At 37.0% G+C, this 23,373-nt stretch overlaps 1 protein-coding gene across 1 annotated transcript in view; it reads right to left on the reverse strand.

Moving 5' to 3' along the window:
* Window positions 1-2,386: 2,386 nt before the first annotated feature.
* Window positions 2,387-23,373, reverse strand: part of MMP20 (matrix metallopeptidase 20) — a 39,247-nt gene continuing 18,260 nt past the window's right edge. The window contains exons 7-10 of the mRNA XM_036427222.2: window positions 16,551-16,687; window positions 15,797-15,953; window positions 3,956-4,059; window positions 2,387-2,933 (exon numbers count right to left, since the gene is read on the reverse strand). Coding sequence (XP_036283115.1) covers window positions 2,833-2,933; window positions 3,956-4,059; window positions 15,797-15,953; window positions 16,551-16,687 — 499 coding nt within the window. The 3' untranslated portion in view covers window positions 2,387-2,832. The remainder of the gene's footprint in view (window positions 2,934-3,955; window positions 4,060-15,796; window positions 15,954-16,550; window positions 16,688-23,373) is intronic.

Raw genomic sequence — 23,373 nt, forward strand, 5'->3', positions numbered from 1 at the left:
GTCTATTTTTTAAATTATTTATTAATTATTATATTAGAACAACTGTAAATCTACTTTGGCCCAGCCCTGTATTTAAGATTCCAGCTGTTCCTAGGAGGTAAGTGCTATTCGATTCTAATTTCACAAAGGGGGAAATTGAGACAGTTTGGGGAACTTGACCAACATCGCACAGCTAAAGATAGAAGATCTGGGGTTTGAATCCCATCAGTCAGGTTTCAGAGCACATTACCCCCTCCCCCCAAACATTAATTTACTTGCTGGGGTAACTATAATGTGCATGTTCTGCCAAAACCAGTTTGGCTCAGTGGATTATGTACATCAGACCAACAGAAATGCACAGGGAGGAAATGCCTGGGGAATTCACCAGACATTTTCACAGGCCTGCAGATTGCAGCTATTCTTTTCATCAGCATTCCACTAATTAGAACTCAGTCACTTGGCCACACCTAACCAAAAAGGAAGCTAGGATACACAGCTGAGCAAGATGTATAAAAGAAAAAGAGTATGAGAAATAACTAACTAGTCTCTGTCTTATTTAAAATGTGACATCAAAAAGTAACCTGCTGAAACAGGTTTGGCTCAGTGGATAAAGCTTCGGCCTGTGGACTGAAAAGTCCCATGTTCGATTCTGGTCAAGGGCATGTTCCTTGGTTGCAAGCATATCCCCAGTAGGGGATGTGCAAGAGGCAGCTGATCAATGACTCTTTCGATGTTTCTATCTCTCTCCCTTCCTCTCTGTAAAAAGTTAATACAATATATTTAAAAAAAATAAATAAAATGTGCATGTTCCTGGGTCAGCACGCAACACAGGTTTACTGAGCTATAATTCATCCACCATACAATTCATCCATTTAAAGTGTACAGAACTCTGCAGGCATCACCATCGCTTCTAGAACATTTTCACCACTTCACAAAGAGATCCGATAGCCATGGGTAGTCTCCGCCTATTCCCTCTTCCCCAACTCCTGACAAGCACTAGTCAGCTTTCTGTCTCTGTGGATTTTTCTCTTCTGAACATTTCACACTGTGTGGCCTCCTGTGTCCGACTTCTTTCACTTAGTGTAATGTTTTCAGGATGCATCCCTGTTGAAGTATGTATTAATCCTTTTTTATTGCTGAATAAAATTCAGTTGTATGAATTTACCACACTGAAAAAAATCCATTCATTACTTGATGGACATGTTTCCATTTTTTGGTTATTATGGATAATGCTGCTATGAACATTTGTGTACACATTTTGTATGGACATATGTTTTTGTTGCTCATAGGTGGAATTGCTGATATATACTAGTATATGGTAACTCCAGGGTTGCCATTTGCGGAACTGCCAGGCTGGTTTGCCTCCTTGTTTACTAATATTAAGAAGTTCTCCTCAGGTGGTTTTTGCAAAAGTGACTTTTCTAACTCTATAAAGGCAGTTGACACTGGAAAACAGGCACAGTAGAGTTTTCTTCAATAGTCAAAGATGCAACATGTGAGCCGTAAATAACCATTTTCAATAAAGGACACCAATGGAAAGCTTAGCATACCCTTGCGTAACTGCCCCAAAGCTTTTATTTTTATTTATTTTATCTTTAAAAATGTATCTTTATTGTGTAAAGTATTACAGATACCCGCTTTTTCTCTCCCATTGACCCCCTCAACCCTGTCTCTCGGCCTACCACACTATTGTCTGTGTAGCGTATGAAACAAATTTAACAAATGACAGTAACAATAATAGCTAGCATCTGTTGAACACTTCAGATATTCCATGCAGTCTATGAAGCATGTTAAATGTATTTTATCATCTAATTTCAGAACCACTAATGTGTTTTAGAATCCTTACATTCTAAATGTAAAAAAAAAAAATCATAATAATGACAGGCAGCTATGTTTTATCTGTATTAATGACAAGTAGAAAAAAAAGGTTCAGCTTGAAGTAACAAAAACAGAAACAAAAGATGAACTCCCTTAAATAAAAAAGTGTTCAGAAGAGCCTCACTCATTGAGGGCATTTTATTGTCCGGAAGCAGGAAGTAGAGGGAATTACTGATATTTATTCTAGCTCTGTATACTCACAATACTATCTCAAGGTTTGAGGTGTTTATATATATACACAAGGAATGTGTTGCCAAGTAAAATGTGATAGAAGCTAGTAAATATGAACAGAAAAGAGAAATGAAGAAATTGTTCTTATAAAACATTTTAATTGGCTTTTGTTAAAAGTTTTTCTGTTGCAAAATGCCTACCTCTGGCCTCATATGAAAATTTACTTGAATAGGTTTTCCTGCCATAACCTACTTTAAAGACCATAACCTACTTTGTTTATGTTTACACATAAACAAACAAAAATGAGAAACAAAACTTACACACTTTTGTTTAAAGCACAAAAGGATAAATTCGTATTCATGATAGCAAATGTTAAGGCCACAGAAGCCACAAATTTAATTATAATTTGTATGGTAATGACCAGTTCCTACAAAAAAAAATATATATATATCTGTCAGGGAATCCACAAGTAGGCTCTTCTTGGAAGTGAAATCCAAAGTTATCAATTTACTTCAGGATATTAGGTAAGAAAAGAAATGAGTGTCTAACTGAAGAGTACACTATTTTTGATTCTGATTTTGTGTGAAGTTGACCACATAGGAATTTCTCATTTGGATTAAAATTATGAATCCACAACTATAAAAAAATTGTAGAAGTATAATTCTCTTCAATGAACTCTGAGTTGCCCTTAGAACTGAAGGCTATGGGAAAAATCCCTACCCTAATTTCTGCTTGAGTCCTTAAATTCAGTTACCAGCCGCTTGCAGTCTTCTTCAGTCCTTAGGAAAGATTAGACCTTCCTCTTTAGCAACCAATCCAGGAACTAGACTTCAGCACACTAACCACATCTTCCTTTTCTGTGTCGTACTTGTATGCTTTTGGTCCTGAAAAGAAGTAAATGTAGCCTAAAAGAGACAAAGTTGAAATTGTGGTTACTGAAAATGACTCGCAAATTTATAAGTGGGAGGATTTGTAACTGTCATTTTCTTCATGTGGTGCCAAAGGGGAATTGGGAATGTGTGTCAGGTGGCAGTTAGCAAGCCCTCTGCGTGGTTCTCACTGAGCTCTGTGACCTGCCACCTCTAACTTCTCAATCACCTCTCTCCTTCTCTCTTCTGGCCAGGTCCAGCCTTCTCCTTGGGGTCATCTGATGTGTCAAGTTCAGTGATGCTTGGTGCTTTTGCTCAGGCTGTTCCCCTCCAGGAAGTCCCCTCCCCTTTCTTTCCCTAGTCAAACTTCTAGCTGAAGTCCCACCATGAACTCTCCAACTATGAATGCTGGTTCTGATATTTTCTTTCTCAGATCACCTCTCGCTATTGTTGTGAAGACCACTACATGATTCAACACCAGATTATAAATAGCCTTGTTTCCTAGCAATTTAATCTCTGTTGGATGGAGGGGTTTCCCAAAGATATTAACCATTTTGGCAGAGCAGAGACCATATCTGGAACTGTCTTTACATTTCTGAAGTGTCCAGCTCTGCGCTATATTCTCAAAAAGAAGGTGCTGACTGGTCCAAAAGACTCAATTAAATTTATTCAACCCAGTTCAATTCAAATCACCTTCCCAAACTATAAACTATGTGTTGAATTTCAGAAGTTGAGTGATGGAGTGGGGAAAGACACTGGGAAAGTTGAGAGTATGTGCATTTTAAAGATAAAAATGATAATTTTGACCAGGTAAACTTTATAATGTAGCTGACTAATGGATTGAAGGTATACTTTTAAAACTTCCCTTTCTCAAAGAGAGAACCATAATGGCAGACCTTTTATAGTTATTCTTCTAGGGGTTAATCTGGTTTGCTAAATTTATAAGGGACTTGGGACCAAAGATAAGAATGAAGGACTTCCATTTGGGAACCCACTTTTCTGTTAACATTAGAGCCCAGATTAATTGCACAAAGAAAGTTTTTGGTGAAAATACTCACCATTTAATTCCACAGCAGCATCTATTTGTCCATTTACTCCTGAAAATTCCTCTTCAGTATTCTTTGGATAGTCCTTTTCCATCTTCCTTTTTCGTTCATCATAGCTGGAGGAAGTATTATTTCATAAAAGAGGTTTTTATTGATTGTAGTGACATTGTACTAGTCATGTATATTTAGCCAGGGCTGTTTTATAATTTACTTTAACTTTCTCTCTCTCTCTCTCTCTCTCTCTCTCTCTCTCTCTCTCTCTCTCTCTCTCTCTCTCTTTCTCTCTCTCTCTCTCTCTCTTTCTCTCTCTCTCTCTTTCTCTCTTCCCTCTTCCCTCCTCCCCCAGGTTCTTGAGATTCTGGAACCACCAGCTTTCTCTAAAGAGTTTCTGGGCTGATATATTGCTTAAAAGTAGTTATTCTATATATTATAGCAAAATGTTCCCATAATTTAATAAGTGTTGCCTTTCAAAAGGAACTCTGCATATATTTTCATGCTTTATTTACTGTTTTAATTATTCTCTCTCCCTCTCTCTCCTTCATCCCCACCCCATGTATGAATTTCTTGGCTCACCAAACAGGTGAAAGTTCTTCAGAGAGGCTTTGATTCATGGGCTTCTTGTTATTCGCCCACAGAGGTGGGACTGAACAAAAAATGCACAATGAATGAACAAATGTGTGAAAGATCAATAGGTAAAGATAAGACACAAGAAAACTTGAAGTAACTGAGATCTGCTTTTTAAATCAGTTTAATTGAATCACATCACTTTCGTTTTCTCGGAAGATTATATGACTGACCGAATAGCTTAGGTATTTTTTTTTTTTCTGGATCAGCAACCACCATTCAGCGATAATTCTCAAAATCAGTGAATGCATCTCTTTGTGATCAAACTTACTCAGCTTGTAAAAAAGACTGTGACTTGCATGAATCATCCTGTGAATCATTTTATGAGTTCAGTATGTGGGCAGAGCAACTCTCATCTCTTCAGGAAGACTTCATTAAAGTGTAAGGAAGTCCCTTCTTCCTCAGCACAGAGTTCTCAGCGATGGCATTCCCAGGGAAAGGACACCCAAGTCCTTTCCCACCAAAAGCTTAGACAGTTTTTTCTTGTGTCTGAACCACTGGGCAGTTGCCTGTGGCAACAGATAATACAGACTTCCTCCTGAAATGTCTTCTCCTGTGGCTAAGAATACACAGGCCAGTGACAGATCTCTTAGGATACTGAGCAGAAGTTAAGCATTGGGAAAGAAGTCAAGCTGAAACTAGCCAGGTTGATACGGGGCTCTGAGGATGGGCGTGACAGCTAACTTTCCCAAACTCCCTTTCCGGGAGAGCCATTAGAACCTTCACTGCAGCTCAAATGAAAATAGAAACCATGTACTGGATTCCATCATCTTCCGACATGCCAGCTCGATGAGAGGGTTGGCACTGTGCGCTATGAGAAGGAATGACTGCAAGGTATCAGGTGTGAAGTTAGGGAAAAAATAGAGACAAAAAAGGAACAGTCCAGGCACGTTGGCTCGCCCAAAGCTTAGATTTCTTTTGCTCCCTTTGTTCCATCTGGAGCTCTTCATTCAAAATAGAGCACAGGTGGTTCACATTTTAATCTTTGTTCACCAGGGTGTTTTCCCTCTCCCACTTCCCTGAGAAAGTCCTATTGAGGAAGCTTTGATTGGTAGGAATAAGGAAGATTATTTTATTTTATTTTATTTTATTTTTATTTTAAATATATTTTATTGATTTTTTTTTTTATAGGAGAAGGGAGAAGGATGGAGAGTTAGAAAAATCGATGAAAGAGAAACATCAATCAGCTGACTCCTGTACACCCTCACTGGAAATGTGCCCATAACCAAGGTACATGCCTTTGACCAGAATCGAACCTGGGACCCTTCAGTTCCTAGGCCAATGTTCTATCCACTGAGCCAAACCGGTTAGGGCAAGGAAGATCATTTTAAAGCTTAAAATATTTGGGGTATGGAACGTAAAAGAAAGCAAAGCTGCTACCAGGATTTGGTATGTCTGTAGCTACAGAGGGGATCACAGTGGGAGGGTAATAGATCACGTAACCTATTTTGAATTCTTTGCCTAATGTTGACCTAGGCTCAGGAAAAATAGTGGAATGACCTTCCTATATCTTTATCCTCTTTTGTCTGTTCTGATACAGGATTTGAAGTTGAGCTGTTATAATTTGTGTATATTTGAAAGACATTTATGAGTGATTTTGAGAACTTAATCACCATTTATACTGCTTTAGGGTAAAATCTGTCACAGTTCCAAACAAGTGACTCACTAAAGAATATTTTCAGGGAAACCTAATACAAGTTGGGATCTGCTTGCATGATATTAAAATTGGATGCGGAAGTCTGGAAAGTAAGAAAGGACAGAGCAAAGATCTTCCTTGAGAATAGAGATAAAGCTTAAATAATTCAGAAATACATTTTCAAGAAAAAAGATGACTATTAATACAATAGGAAAATCTGAAAAAGAAAAATTTCTATTTTTATTTGTCTACTTAGTTCACTGAGGTGGGTGGTGGTAACATCTAAAATCTTATATATCTATAGAGTGTCTCTTTAAAATCTGAATAATTATAAAGGCAGTGTTTGTTAAAATACATTTCATTTTACAATTTATCAGCTATTAAAGTATGTATACATTTTTTGAGGACACCCTGTATATTCAGAGGATAACAAAGGTAATAATATTATATGTCAATAAAATTTCAGAAGAAAAATTAGCAAAGCAATGTCCAATTGCAAATTTTAATTCTCAATCATATCTATAGAAACCTAGGCAAAGTCCTTGGCAAAATTGTGAAATTACTATTCCTTTCCTCCAGCTCTTCTACCACTGATATATTCCTTTCTGCCCTCTTGCCTCCTATCCTATAACTGCTTTCTAAAGAGTATTATTCTCAACAAACTCCATTTCAAAGTACCAGTCTGACATAAAAATCACCATTTTGAGATTATCTAATAACATATTAATATTTCATTTGAACTTTTATGTAGACATTATGTAGACAGGGCCTATATAGCTAATATAGGCCACCTCCTTTTCATTTTACCAAGTAAGAGCATTACCATCAAAACATCAAAAAAATTACCACCTATTTTCATTACCATTTCACAAAGAAAAAAAACTTTAACACCAAAAAGTCAGAAAGGACATACTCTCAGAATAAAAGATGGTTCTTGCCAGTAATGTGCCTTTATCCTGACACAGGTCCCACTCCCCAACATACATAATATTGTGATGTTGTTGTTATTTTGTTATGGACTTCTAAAAATGTTGTCATGAGCTAGCCCTTGATTTGTGGACACACACTTGAGGATTTCTGTTACAGAGCATAGGACACAACATGAACAGCCAGGTGACTGTAGCAGGCTCTGTGATCAAGGGCAAGTGCTCAGAGCTGTGAGCTCTGGCTTCCTTATATGGATCATAGTCATGAGGATGAGAGACAATTTACACACACACACACACACACACACACACACTATACAGTGTGTGTCCCCCCAAATGTATACACACTTTAATAATAGCTGATAACTTTGAAAATGAAATGTATTTTAACAAACACTGCCTTTATAATTATTCAAAGTGTGTGTGTACATTTTGGGGATACCTTATACATACATAAATTTTAAGATGTTATCACCACAACACACACAATATGTAGACACACAAACCATAAGATGTGGTTTATGTTAGCTTCAGCAACCATTAACTCTGATTGGCTAGCATGAGGTTAAGTGAACTTGTGATTCAACCTGGGATTCTAAATCATCAGTGAGTTTAATCTTTACCTAATCTTCAAACACACTTTATCAGGATAACAGTTTGCAATGGCAGGCAAGGCTACAGAGAGGTGGAGAAAGGAGGGCTGGAGAATGTTGGAGGCAGTCCAGAGAATTTAATGAGGGATTAAGATTAAGAAGATTTGGGTGGGGGTAAGGGGAGAGATCAACCAAAGGACTTGTATGCATGCATATAAGCCTAACCAATGGACACTGATAACAGGGGGGTGAAGGCATGAATGGGGGTGGGGATGGAGGGGGGGAATGGGGCGATAAGGACACATATGTAATCAATAAAGAAAAAAAAGATTAAGAAGATCTACTGATATGTTGAAGATTTTACTGAAGGTAAAAGGAAATTATATAATGAGGTAAGGATCATGAGTATGGGTATTTTAATCAACAGTCAATAAATAAATGGTTAAATGAATGAAAAATGAGTATATGTGGTGAATGGGGAAGACCTCTGAATTTGGATCCAGAAGACATGAAACATTGCCTCAGATAGACTGTATTTGGCTGTGTCACCTTGAGCTAATCACTTAATCTCTCTGATTCAATGTTGTTGTTTTTTTAAATATATTTTATTAATTTTTTTCAGAGAGAAAGGGAGAGAGATAGAGAGCTAGAAACATCAATGAGAGAGAATCATTGATCAGCTGCCTCTTGCACTCTCCCTACTGGGGATGTGCCTGCAACCAAGGTACATGCCCTTGACAGGAATCGAATCTGGGACCTTTCAGTCCACAGGCCGACGCTCTATCCACTGAGCCAAACCAGTTTTGGCTGATTCAATGTTTTTACCTGTATTAGGAAATCGCAGTATCGGTATCTCAAGATTGTTTAGAAAGCGGATGGGAAAATAAGAGAAAATACTCAGCCTTGCTTATGTGTTAGAATTCTGTGTTAAATTCCCAACACATAATAAGTAATCAATAAATATTAGCTGAATTTAAATGTTAAAAAAGAACAGAATTTGTATTATGAATTTACTATCTACTAACTACCTGTTGAAATCAATTGCATGCTTTCTCATCACTGAGGTCTTGTCTGTGAAACAAGAAATACCAACCAAATTACCTAAATACCAAGTAAAATGAATTGACCTAGAATTATTTCATCATTTAATATTGATTAATGTGTATAGATGTTAAATAGTCATTTCTGAGATTTAAATTCACTAGGAACGGCATGGTACCACAGATGCTTCATGTGGTATTTTTCGACATATTATCCTGCTCTCCACCTTTGTAACATAAAGATTTGGGCACTATTTTGGTAAAGTCTGTGTTTAATTTTATGCTCAGAACTCAGATTTGTTAGGATTTTTATTGTGATGATGCTTGTAACATGTCAATGGCAATGCTGCCTCCATTCTGCCCCCTTTAAAGAATCAAATGAGGAGCTGTGTCTGCTAATGGATACTTAAAATAAAAATGTGAGGAAGGATTGCAAAAAAGGCAATTTTTTCCATAAAGTATCTAAGAGATATATTTTTAGGAAGTTTCTTCAAGGAGGTTTTTTTCTAGTGAAATGGAAAACTGGAATCTCCTTTGAAGTTAATAATCCACTTCTAGCCAAGAATCATATGACTTTCATGGAGGAAGGGACCTTTGTAATTTACAGCAGCAAAGGGTAGAGGGGAGAGTGGTCCGAAAGAAGAGAAGGGAGAAGAGTGAGAAGCTGCCATGTTCCATCCCAGACAAGAGTTCAGGAACCAGGTCTTGGAACAAAGAATTTGTAAGAACATGGAAAAATATTGATGGTCTCAATTACTACCTGATTATATGATGAATCCAAACTTATCTCTCTAGCCTGAGTTCTTGGAGTTAAAGACCTATATGTCCTCTCCTGTGGACATTTTTATTCCTGGGTCCCACCAGCACATTCTTTCCCCCCATTGAATGGCCATAGCATTCTAGTCAAAATCAACTGACCATTGCCTGGCCAGTGTGGCTCACTGGTTGAGCATGGATCCAAGAACCAAGAAGTCATGGTTTGATTCCCAGTCAGGGCACATGCCTAGGTTGTAGGCTTGATCCCCAGTCAAAGTGTGCAGGAGGGAGCTGATTGATGATTCTTATCATTGAAGTTTTTCTCTCTATCCCTCTCCCCTTCTCTTTCTAAAATAAGTAAAAAAAACATATTAGTGTACATATAAATTAATATAAAATCAACTGACCATAGATATGAATTTATTTCTGGACTGTCAATTTTATTCCATTGATCTATAAGTCTAACCTTATGTTAGTATCACCTATTGCTTTGTAGTAAGTTTTGAAATTGGGAAGTCTGAGTGCTTCAACTTTGTTCTTTTTCAAGATATTTTGGCTATTCTGGGTCCTATGAGTTTCCACATGAATTTTAAGGTCAGCTTGACAACTTTTACAAAGAAGTTGAGTCTGTAAAAACAGTTTGGTGAATATCACCATCTTAAAAATATTAAGGTTTCTAATCCATGAACATGATATATTTTTCCATTAAGATCTTATTTATTTTCTTTAAACTATGTTTTGTAATTTTCAGATAATATATATATCTAAGTGCTTTTCTTTTTTATGTAATTGTAAATGAAATTGTTTCTTCTATTTTATTTTTATATTCTTCATTGAGGTGGCCAGAAATATAATTGATTTTTGCATATTGAAATCATACTCTGCAAATTTGCTGAATTCAATTATTCTAATATATATTTTTTAAAAAAAATATTACTTAGGCTTTTCTATATAAAATTTATGTGACTTGCAAATAAATATGGTTTTACTTTCTTTCCAGTTTGGATGTCTTTTAGTTCATTAATTGTTGCTTAATTGTCCTAGCTACAATCTCCAGTCCAATGTTGAATGGAATTGGTGGGAATGGAAAATTTTGTCTTTTTCTTGACTGTAGGGGGAAAGCATGCAATTTTTCACTCCTGAGTATGATATCCACTGTGAACTTTGCATCAGTACCTTTTATCAGTTTGAAAACACTTCCCATTACTAGTTTGCTGAGTGTTGTTTTTTTTTAAAAACACAATAGTGTGAGATTTTGTGAAATGCTTTTCTGCATCTATTGAGATACTTATACTTTTTAAATTCTATTGCTATTGTATATTAACTTTCAGATTTTAAACCTATCTGGCATTTCTAGGGAAAATTCCATTTGCACATTGTATGTAATTCTATATTTGTTGCTGGATTTGCTTTGATAGTATTTTTGAAGAATTTTTGCATCCATTTTCATGATAGATTTTGGTCTGAAGTTTTATTTTCTTGTGATGTCTCTGTTGGCTTTGGTATCAGGGTAATGCTGGCCTTATGCAATGAGTTGGGAAGTCTTCCATCCTCTTCTTTATTTTGGAGGAGTTTGTGAAATATTGGTATTAATTTTTCTTTAAATGTTTTGGTAGAATTCACCAGTGAAACCATCTGGGCCTGGACTTTTCTTTGTGGGTAGTTTTTTTTCTTTCTTTTTTTCTTTCATTATGAATTCAATCTCTTCACTTGTTATAGGTCTATTCAGACTGTCTATTTCTTCTTGACTCAATTTCATCATTTTGTATCTTTCTGGGAATTTGTCAACTTCATGTTATCATTGGCATGTAATTGTTTATAGTATTCCTTTATAGGATTGGTTGGAATGTCCCTCTTTCATTTCTGATTTTAGTAATTGGAGTTTTCTCTGTTTCAAAGGTTAATTTACTTAGAAGTTGGTCAATTTTCTTGGTCTTCTTAAAGAGCCAACATTGTATTTTCTTGACTTTCTCAAATTATCTTTTTATTATCTATTTTAATTATTTCCCCTGCAATTTTTATTGTTTCCTTCTTTCTGCTTGCTTTAGGTTTAATTTGCTCTTTTCTCTTCTGGTGTCTTAACATGAAAGGTTAGATTACTAATTTGAAATTCTTTTTCTTTTTTAATACAGGCATTTTATATCTATAAATTTCACTTTGAGCACTGCCTTCCCTTCATCTATAAATTTTTGTACGTTGTGTTTCCACGTTCACTCATTTGTAAGCGTTTTCTGATTTCCCTTGTGATTTCTTCTTTGACCCATTGGTTTTTTTTAAGAGTATTGCCATTTAATTTTCACATTTTTGTAAAATTTCCAGTTTTTTTTTCTGGTATTGATTTCTAACTTTATTTCTTTGTTATTAGAGAATATATTTTGTATGATTTCAATTGTTTTAAATATATTGAGACTTGTACTCTGGCCTAACACATCATCTATCCTGGACAATGTGCCATGTGCACTTGAGAAAAATATGTATTCTGCTGTTGTTGAGTGAAGTGTTATTCTATAGATATATGTTAGCCTACTTCATTTATAGTGCTGTCCAAGTCTTTTCTTTATTTATATTGATGTTTAGTTGTTCTATCTATTATTGAATGTGAGGTATTGAAGCCTTCAATTATTATTATTATTATTCAATTGTTGTTTTTCCCTTTATTTTTTTATCAGCTTTGGAGCTCTGTTATCAGGCTCATAATTCTTATATCTTCTTGGTAGATTGACCCTTTGGTCACTATAAAATGTCCCTCTCTATCCATACTGACATTTTTTATTTTAAAGTTCCCCCCCCCCATATTGATACAGTTACTCTTCAGCTTTCTTATTGCATATCTATCTATCTATCTATCTATCTATCTATCTATCTATCTATCTATCTATCTATCGATATATGTGATATATATAAGTATGATATAGTCTATCCTTTTACTTTCAAGCTATTTGTATCTTTAAATTTAAAGTGTGTCTCATGTAGATAGCAGAGTTGGGTCTTGAATTTTTAATCTAGTGTGATAATCTGGGATTTGATTAGATTGTTTGATCCATTCACATTTAATATTATTAATGTAATTGAACTTACATTTGCCATTTTACTTTTTGTTTTCTATATGCTTCAAATCTTTTTGTTAATCTATCAACCCTTAGATTTTTCTTTTGCATTAATGAAAACATTTTTAATGAACCATTTTAATTCCTTTCATAATTTTTTCACTTTTTAAAAGTTATTTCCTTAGTGCATACCATATACCTATAAATTCACCATAATCTGCTTCTACTACTTATTTCAAGTGAGATATTAAAGCATAACTCCTATATAACTCTATTCCCTACCCCTCTTTTTGTGGTATCACTGTTAAACCTATTACATCTGAATATGTTACAAACTCCAAAATATATTGTTATAATTACTATTTTATATAACTCAATGTCTTCTAAAGAAGCTGGAAGAAAAAAGAGAAAGTATAAAATACTGTTATTGTAATCTCTTATGTATCTTTTCTTGTTCTCTTGTTTGTGCGACACCAGTGTCACTATCTGGTGTCATTTCCTCAGCTTACTACAGTTTTTCTTCCACCCAATGCCTTCGTGCTGTTACTGACAAATATATTTCTATGTCATAAAGGCCCAGCAATATATTTATATCCATATTGTTTTATACAGTTAATTTTAAATCAGTTAAGAGCAGAAATATATATTGATGTTATCTTCTATAATTACATAATTAGATTTACTGGTATTCTTTTTTTTTTTTTAATGTGGATTTAAATTACTACCTGGTGACATTTATGTCCAACCTGAAAATGTACTAGCAATAAATTCTTCCAGTTTTTGTATGTGTGGGAATGCCTTTATTTTGCCTTCATTTTTGAAAAATAGTTTTTCTTTGAACACTTTGAACATGTTTTTCTCTACCTTCTGGTCTAACTGGTTTAGCTGACTTTCGATCTCGCCCCCCTCAAATTTAGTCATACTGCCGGCAGAATGGTATTTTTTATAACATAATTTTTATTAGATTCTTCCTTTATTTAAGACATTTAATAGTATCCCTCATCTCTAGAAAATAAGATCTATGATCTTCCTATAAAAACACAAGTCCTCCATGATCCACACCCTGCTTATCTCTGGGCCACATCTCTCATTCCAGCCCACATTTTAACTTAGTGAACTTCTTCAGGGTTTTCCCACACACACAGGCTCTTTCATACATCAGTGCCTTTCCTTCAACTGCTCTCTTTGCCTGGAAGCCACCCCCACCCGTCCCCCTTCCCGGCTGGGAAACTCCTACTCTACTATCAAGATGAAGCTCAGTCATTGCTTCCTCTAAGAGTTATTTCTTGGCTATTTCCTCTTCGTTTTGCCCCACTGATCCCTGTGCAGTCTTCTGTTAGGGCACTTGAATTGTTGTTAGTTATTTATTCATATATTTGCTTTCAATTGTGAGACTTGCTGAGGGCATTGAGAGCACCTAACATGAATTAAGAACTTATTATATGATATTCATTTCACATATTTTCCATTCATCCTCACAAGTCTATGTAGTCGATACTATTTTTACCTCCATTTTGAAGATGACGAAACAGAGACAGAAAGGTGATCCACATTGCCAAAGGATTGATTGCTGCTAGATTTAAGATTAACATTCTCTCTCACTCCTGCCCAGACAGTAAACTGTGCCTCTCTTTGTGTCTGACACACAGTTATGCCCAATATCTGTAGGTTGGATGTGGTCGTTTGGTAATGCATTTTTAAAAATTTACGAATAAAAGACAAGATTTGACCCCTACTCATCTTTCTTGTTTTATTATTTCTTTATGATGACTAACTATAAAATCCTTACATATACAGATCCATTTCCAGTATTCCTGGGCATTCAGGAAGGAGAAAATGTGGAAGACTGCATCCTACATTGCATCAATTATGCCTTCAGTCTGTCTATACAGAAAGAGTGATTTAGGGGTGCAAAAGGGCTGAAAAAAATTTACGGATTTGCAAATTTTTTTACATAAAATTTAGAAAACATTGACTATCTCAATGAATGATGGCATTGATACACCCACAGAAACTCCTTTTTGTGGCTTCTACCTGCTATTGGTAGGCAAGGGAGAACACTTACAGGGTGAAATTAGCCATAGGTGATGGGAGCAATGTAAAAAACAAAACAAAACAAAAACTGGGTTCTATTAGAAAGAGGAAAGGAAGGAATAAAAGTAAATGGTTGTGTGGGGAAGTAGCCTGGTTGGTAAATAAAAACCCTTGGACCAAAGTGTGCCCTCCGCTTCCAACCAAACCCTAAGTATAGTCACTTAGAATATACTTGTGCTCCTCTCTTTAGCAGTTGAGGGGGAAAAGCAATGCAAAAGTGAGAACTGGGAATAAAGAGGAGGTGTGCAGAGGGAGAGATTGGCAAAAACCTGCACTCATCCTTCAATTAAGGATAGAAACTCAGTAGGTGAAATGAGATGTGACCCTGTGTGCACGATTAGCTGACATATGACACCTTATTCAGATCCGCTTATAATAACCTCCAGCAAGACAGGCAATGGAAATGATTAATAATTAATTTTGGCCGAAACCGGTTTGGCTCAATGGATAGAGTGTCGGCTTGGGGACTGAAAGGTCCCGGGTTCGATTCCGGTCAAAGGCATATACCTTGGTTGCGGGCATACCCCCAGTAGGGGGTGTGCAAGAGGCAGCTGATCGATGACTCTCTCTCATCGATGTTTCTAACTCTCTATCTCTCTTCCTTCCTCGCTGTACAAAATCAATAAATAATATTTTAAAAAAATAATTAATTTTGGATAAAAAGAATCTTCATGTTCTGGGTTGGGTAAAAGGACTCAGGAATAAGGGCTTTTCCTTTTAGCAGAACTTTCCTATAGTCAGAGGAAAGAGCCCATAGTCATAACCATGTCCTATTGCACAAAATCAGAGTAGTATTCTGAAATGCACTGGTGCTCACATAATAGGGAGCCAGTTCTCCTCCCAGGCATTCCCAGTATTTGGGGGTGCGGCGTCCACTCTTTTAGCTCACTGGGGGTCCAGTTAATGAGTGCATTAAAAGATTAGGATGTTTGGTGTCCTAGTGACCAAAGAATGGTATTATTGAATTAACATTTCACTATTATTTGGATGGCTCCATATCTTCAAGGCAGTGTCAACCATCAGTAAATGGCCAAGAGTCAAGGTGCCTATTGCAAACTTGCCTTGCATTTATGTCTGCAAAATGTTTTTTCCTTCCCATTGAATACCTCTGGACAATAAAAAGAAGGAAATCCATACCTGTAGTATTCATCGCCCACAAAGAAAAGAGTCTTCTGAGCATCCTTGAGATAGACAGCAGCATCAATTCGCTGGACGTACCTTGGAAAGCCAAAGTCGTAAATAGTCCGAGGAGGACCTTGTATTTGGAATCCTCTTGTTATCCAGTAGTGGGGGCCTAAAAGCAGAAGTTAAAGCTTACAAAAACTCTGTACCTCTTACTGGTGCGCTTCACTCACGAGGATTTCTATGCTGGCTCATAAATGGGGCATTTCTGGGGTATTTGCCATGGCTACAACCCAATAGGAGCTGTAAGTCTCTAACTATTCAATTCAGTAAAAGACTTAAAATGTGTCCCCCAACCACAAATAAAACAAAGGTAAATAAAATGCCCTGGCAGAGTAGGAAAGGTATTGCTCTCCTCACATTGGGTAAATGTTGGCTTTTGTTCATTAGAGGCTCTCAGGAGGGTATGCCATGCCACTCCGAGAAGAGGTCCTAAAGGGGCATAAACCAGCTCCGTAGGCACTGTCCCCTAGCACAAAGCCTCACTAGGGTAAAGGGTTGGCTCTGAGAACAGTTTGATAGTCATTGTCAATTCTGTCATTGCTACAATACAATGGGGTGGTATTTCTCCCACCCGAGGAGAAGGAGTGACCAAAGCATGCTCCACGGTCACTGAACAAACGCTGACAGAGCTACATGTTCCAAACACACTGGCACTGTGGCCTGCCACTCTCTCTCTCTCTCTCTCTCTGAGGAATCCGTCGGGTACCTTTAAAGAAGTAAGCGGTACCCCTCTCAGCCACTTCGTAAGCTGCATCCACGTTGGACATGAGCTGTGGGAAGGAGCTGGTAATGGTGCTGGGCCGGATCCCTGCCATCAAGTGAACCTGCCGCCGCCAGAAAATCCTATTGGGCAACCCAAAAGAAATAAAGGTCAAGGGTTGATTTAGATCCAAAATTGAACGAAAATGTACTGCAAGCCACCCTTCCAGAGGCCATTGCTACATGTCTCTTGCCTTTGTCTTGTTTTTAAGGGGAATATACATTTTTTGATGTTGGTAAACAGTTTCTTCTTCCCTTCCATTCTCTTAGCATGTCTACAATCTACTTTCCTTTACTTATGTAAGGATGATTAAAATACTGAAGGTTATTGCAAGGAAATCACATAAATTATTTGCACACTTAAGTTATGCACCTTCTTATTTGCAATAATTTGATACAAACTTCCTTTTCATATTCTGAGCTTTTAAAAATTAAAATCTCTCAAAGATATTTATGTTCCAGGTGAGCATTATGAACATTATATAAATAAGCCCACACTTTGTGTTTGGAAGATGCTCATTATTCCCAGTAAAAACACAAAAATGTTAAATTATTAATTATCATGTTACTTGTATATTTATCTATTGAAAGTATTTGTGCTTTCAAACTGGATGGCCAATTAACAGAAAATCTGGCAACACACAAATTAACTGGAGATTTATCAATTCATGAATCCACTTACCCAATATTATTCCCATAAAATATGGCAGGATACATGAGGCTTGTGAGTTGAAACTTTCAATGTATATGTAGTCCATTTTGATCTTTCAGATAAAAATTATTTTTTTAAAATATGAATAGTTGACTCCATAAAAGCTAGAGTCAATATGAAAAATTATCTAGTGGATGGGGAAACTGTAATAAAGTTTTGACATTTAACTTTCTATGTAGTGACTTAAGAAATTTCTCAAATTTTATGTTGGGTTTTCCTATTCAATTAATTCAACCAATATTTATGGAACATCAAAGATGAAATATTGAATGAGACCTGGGCTCAGCCCTCAAGGAGCTTGAAATCTAGTAGTAGAGATTTACTAGATAAGCCATGAGAACATTCTAATTCAGAGTGATTAGTTCTACAAAGAGCTAAGTGCCAGATGCTTTGAGAACACCCAGAGGGATACCCTATTGCACTTAAGGGTTTGGTGAAGGTATCCCTGATGAGGCAATTTGCACCGATGATGAAATCTGAAAAAAACCTACATTGAGAAGGGAAAAACAATTCTTTGTGTTTCCTAAGTGGCAGAAAGAAAAGCACATTGTGTTCAGAAGGTGTAGGCTGGAGTTCTGACAGTGTCTCCAAGCCTCAGTTTCATCATCTCTTAATGCAAATAACGCCTGGACTAACCCATGAGGTCACTGAGGATCAAAGGAAATAATGCACATGAAAGTGCATTATAAACATATTATCTATAATAATAAAAGCATAGTATGCTAATTAGAGTGGACGGCCGAACAACCTTGAACAAAGTCAAGGCAGCTGCCACAATGTGAGGGCCAAGCTGCAGTGGCTTCAAGGGTCCAACCTCTCACATAAATTTCATGCATTGAGCCTCTAGAATTTTATAATTATAAAAAATGTTACTTACTTAGGCCTTAACTATCCACTAACTGGGCACCCACCATAGACCATACACAGGGGGCAGGAGTCCATTTTTAGGGCATACTGCATCACCTCAGGCCCTACACATTTCAACCTTATCTAGAACACCTAATCAGATGAAAGACTGAGACCCAGAATGGCTGAAGGGCCCAAAGTTCACCTGGTGGTTACGGGGAGACAGACCTGAATTAGACTTTAGCTGTCCTGATTTTCATCACATACATAATCTCATCTACTGCTCATTCTCAGGCTGTGATCTTTGGTTTTTCTTTGTTTATAATTTGACCAATCAGGCCAAGCTTTTTCTGAAGGCAAGAGGGACTACTTTCTCTTGTCCTTTTTCTTCACCACCAGATGAAGATGAGCACAGGTTTGGGTATCCAGAAGAATTGTCTGGTGACAATTTTGGTGTTACAACTGGGGCTGGGCAGGACTATTGGAGTCTACTGGAAGCCAGAGATGCTGCTAAATATCCCACAATGCACAGGATAGCCCAACACAAGTATCAGGAGTACCCAAGTTGAGAAACCCTGGTTTAAGCACTATTATGACATATTATAATATGCATAAGGCAGGAATAAACTCTAGTCATCACTTAAAGTATCACAAATTCCAGAGGAATCCATAGTCATGAAAATTTTCAGTACATTAATGAAAAAAACATTATGTCTGGTGGGTAATAAAGCAGCAGAGCACATATTCAGAGAATTTACAACCTTAGAGCTATAGATTACAATAACAAATAAATTAAAATTGACATAATAGTATAGTAAATAACCTCTTAATACATCTGTAAATGGATTTTAAAAAATATAAGCCCCACACCTCCAAATCCATGAGCTATTTGGAAAAGAACAACTGCAGGATATATTGAACTGGTAATGAAAACAGATAAACAAAACGTATCAATAGTCTGTAATCTGATCTTTGATAAAGAAGACAAAACAATGGAACTTATTGATATTGTGGAACTGCAGATTAGATATTTAACTTCACTGTTTATTTTTGTGTTCCCAGGAGCCAACACTATATACACTATATACCTGGCATATAGTCAGGGCTCAATAAATATTTGTGGGTGAAATATATCAGTTTCAGAATGCTGAGTAGAACCTATTTGATCATTGATTTTCATAGTCTCTGAAATTTTCATTCCTTTGCATGAAAGAACAGTAACTACTTCATGAAGTTTGAGATTAGGCCATTTGTAACTGTCACCTGGCCCTTTGCTGCTCTATGCCATTCCTGTGTGCTCTTTGCGGGCAGGGCCATGTATTAGTCATCTTTTAAATATTGGTTTAGCAGTGCCTGGCACATCTAGGGACTTGATGTATGTTTGTTAAACCTCTGTTCCTTTTTGTGATACCCAACCATCTTTATTCCCACCTCTCTAACCTGTCCCACCAGTCTCTCATTTTCAGGAGATGCCTTTCATCTCCGATTTGCTGGACTGTCAAGGTAATTCAGCACGAGCTGAATGGACACCTTGGTTTTCCATCCTCTTCAACCTTTTACTCTCCTTGACGCTGTTCTCTGTTATCCTTTTCCCTAGTTTCAGGGGGGAAGAGGTAGCTTTCTTCTTCCTATCTTTTTGATGCTCACAATTGAACTGTTGCTCCTCTGCTCTGACATTGGGCAATGTGGTGCAGTGATAGAACCAAGGGATGCTTGAAACCTTGTTTCATCATCAGAGTCACTTAATTTTTCTGAGACTCAAGTACCTTCTGTTAAATAAGAGTGAGAGCAATGATAATATCTGTGATAATACTTGAAAGGATCAATTGAAATAATGCATATGGAAGTGCTTTATAAACTCTGGAGTACTCTTACAATTATTTGTAGATACTTTAGAAAGACAGGTTTTTCGCTCTATATATTCATTAATTGATAACAAATAAAACATAAACTTAGAGTTTACCAATAGAGTCAAGTTTCCTTCTATATGTATCTTCCTGATAGAAAACATTTCTGTCACTGAAAACTTTGAAATACAAACTGCCACCTCTGGCTGAGCAGCATTTCCTTCTGAGGGGTTCACTAACCAGGTTTGCTTCTATCAGAATAGTATAGAGGCCAAGAAGTCCATCATGCAGCATCTCATAAGCCCAAGCAAAATACAGCTTATAAAATTGAAAACCCATGGTGAGACAGTGCTGCGGGTTAAAAATAGAGGAAGCTGTGCATGGTGCTCTTAATGGTGCCCTTAAATTACCTGTCTATAACCATCTGAAAAGATGATGGGGAATCATATTTACAAGCCACAACCTGTGAAAATGTAAAGGACCCCCTTCTTAGCCAGAGGAGGGACTTCAGAAGAAATAATGAGTCAGGGATCTTAGCGTACCCTCTGCCTCTTTGAATTCTTAACACACAACAGAGAATTGGTTTAAGTCAATACAGTGATGCTTGTTGACTTTCAATGATGCAACATCATAGAAAAGACACATCTCTAGTTGGGCTGGCTTTCCTTAAGCCCATGGAATCCTGGGAAATGCTAGATTCCAAACATACTATCTAATAATAATGATTACTGAGTTTATTATTCTTCCTTCCCATGGCACTTTGCATTTCTTTATTTCTACTGGCTCCTTTTCATGTCTCTGAATGTGTCCAGGTACTTCCCATCTTGATAAATCCTCATCTGAGCCTGCTGCCTCCTCCAACTATTGACTTACCCCCCTTGTTATCAATAAAATTTTCAAATGCATGCTCAGCAGCATTTCCACTGTTATTAATTAAAAAAAAAAAAAGCCTATTTTCTCTGATTTATTTGGGACTCCACTGCAAGGATTCTGTCTCTGATGTCAAGTAGACCTAGGTTAAAATTCCAGATAATAACAATGTGGATTAAATGCACAATACACATCACACAAGTAATCATACAATGTCAGTTATTATTATTATTATTATTATTATTATTGGAGTTTATTATTTTTTTTTTTCTTTAACTGTCTTCTCCATGTGGAGATTCCATAACCTATGAAGCCTTCAGGTCTCCTCTGAGCACTAGTTTATTTTTGTAAAACCCCACTAGGATTGTCATCATCTGAAATTCAGCACATCTAACATTGAGTTTTTCTTTGTGTGCCCAACAAATCTTGACTCCATGTTTATGTGAATTATGCTCCTACTTTTGACTCTTTCCTCCATTGTTCTCAGCAAATTACTGTGCTAGTCCTGTGGTGCCTCCCTGAGTGTCTTTCTCATTCATCCTTCTCTTAGATCCCCTGGGGAACTTGCATACTCTTAAACTTGTATTTCTGCTTGTTCTAAGACACGTAGTAACATCAAAGTGTGACAGGAGTGATTGACAGATTAAAAAAAATAATAATAATAAATCCTATTTGGGGAATAAAACAGAATGTGGAAAGGCCTATCAAACATTTTTGGGAAACTTGGTGAACTAAGAACAGCCTCCTCCTGTGGCTGGCTGGCTAGCCGACAGCAGCAAGGGCCCAGGACCCCAGGAGCAGCCCTGAATGCTTTCCTACTAACTCAAGTTCATCAAGTCAAAAGGCTTACATTCGTCCACATTTTTTAGAGCATCTATTGGTAGTTTCCTTACATAATAAGAAGTTTTTCCTTACAAGTGACAAGACCGACTCAGACTGGGAGTCAGAAGACCAGGGACACAGTGGAGAATCTGCTAGGTTGGGTGATGGGGGTCTAGCTCTCTTATCTCTAAAATGCTTTTACTCTTCCAATGCCTCTAGTTGATGGTGATATTCTTGATTTTATCCTTAAAATTATATTGCTTAAAACTCAGAATATATCTGAGAGATGCAAATATCATTTTGGTGTGGCTGTAATTCATTTATCTCTTCTCTTCCCTAAGTGCTTCAGGAAATCTGAGATAGTCTCAATATTTTTTCATCTATTATTATAAAGAATAAACATATGTCAATTAAATATATATGCCTTTCCACTTGTTACACCTGAAGTTTATTTCTCTCCAAACAGAACATTTGAATGTAGCAATGTACCTTCATATACTATGGAGAATATGAAACAACCTCACAGTGACTTTACAAGGTACAGCATTCCATATTGCTTTGGAAACAAATAATGTGGTTATTCCATCCACCGCCTGAAATTTCTCATCATCAGACAATCTTGGTGATGGGAAATCCCAGGCTTGTGGTTGGGAGAGAACAGACAGGAGCTCTTTCATAACAGCTCCCAGGTTGCCATTGTAGCTGTGACTTGAAAAAATTCTTTGTTCTCGGTCCAGGCTTAGCAAGTGGTTTGGGACTTTTGGCGACAGCTGGTAAGGGATCAGAGCTACAGAGTCATGGGATTCTTTCTCTGCATGGTAGGAGGCAGTGGAGCAGGGCAGTCAGGAGCACAGGCTCTGCCCTGGGACAGTGTAGGTGCAGGTCCCAGTTCTACCCCTCACGAGCAACGTGTGCTCAAAGAGGTTGCTTATCCTTTCTGTATCTTATAAGAAGAGAATAATAATTCATACGTCACCAGGGCTGTTGTGAGGACTTGATAACAAAGTGTTTAGATAGTAAGTACTGAGCACACTCCAGTCACTATTAATGTCAGGTAACACCTCATTTTAAAACAGAGGAAGAGAGGTTCAAGGTCCCAGGGTGAGTTAATGGCAAGCCTAGTGCTAGGACACCACGCACAATTCCTCCCTGACCACTCATTTCTACATGTCTCTTGTGTCTATGCCTCCCTTTCTATTCTGTTTCCACCCTCAGTATTTGTACTCAAGACTGTCAAAAGATGTATCTTCTTCAAATAGTCATTGGGAATTGCTAAATGCTTATAGATTGATAGAGGCCTATATATACATATGTGTGTGTGTGTGTGTGTGTGTGTGTGTGTGTGTATATATATATATATATATATATATATATATATATATATATATATATATGCTTTTTAAAGAAAAACAGTTATAATTGCATGGAAAGGCGAATTATCTTTAACTTCACTGTATCTTTGTCCCTACCACAGTCACTGATATTTTTCAAAAGAATAAGCTCCATGCTACAGGGTGGCTAGCACCTCATTTCTTTGTCAGTGAGTGAGTGCTGCTTACATGCACCCCTCTGGGGAATGTAGAATTTGACAATGTTGTCCCTTTGAAGCTAACGTTACTGAGCACGGTGTTCTAGGTTCCTCCTGCTCTGTCTCTTGCATCCTGAATCAATGC

The sequence above is a fragment of the Pipistrellus kuhlii genome, unplaced genomic scaffold (assembly GCF_014108245.1).
Source record: "Pipistrellus kuhlii isolate mPipKuh1 unplaced genomic scaffold, mPipKuh1.p scaffold_m20_p_9, whole genome shotgun sequence".
In the NCBI taxonomy this organism is placed as follows: domain Eukaryota; kingdom Metazoa; phylum Chordata; class Mammalia; order Chiroptera; family Vespertilionidae; genus Pipistrellus; species Pipistrellus kuhlii.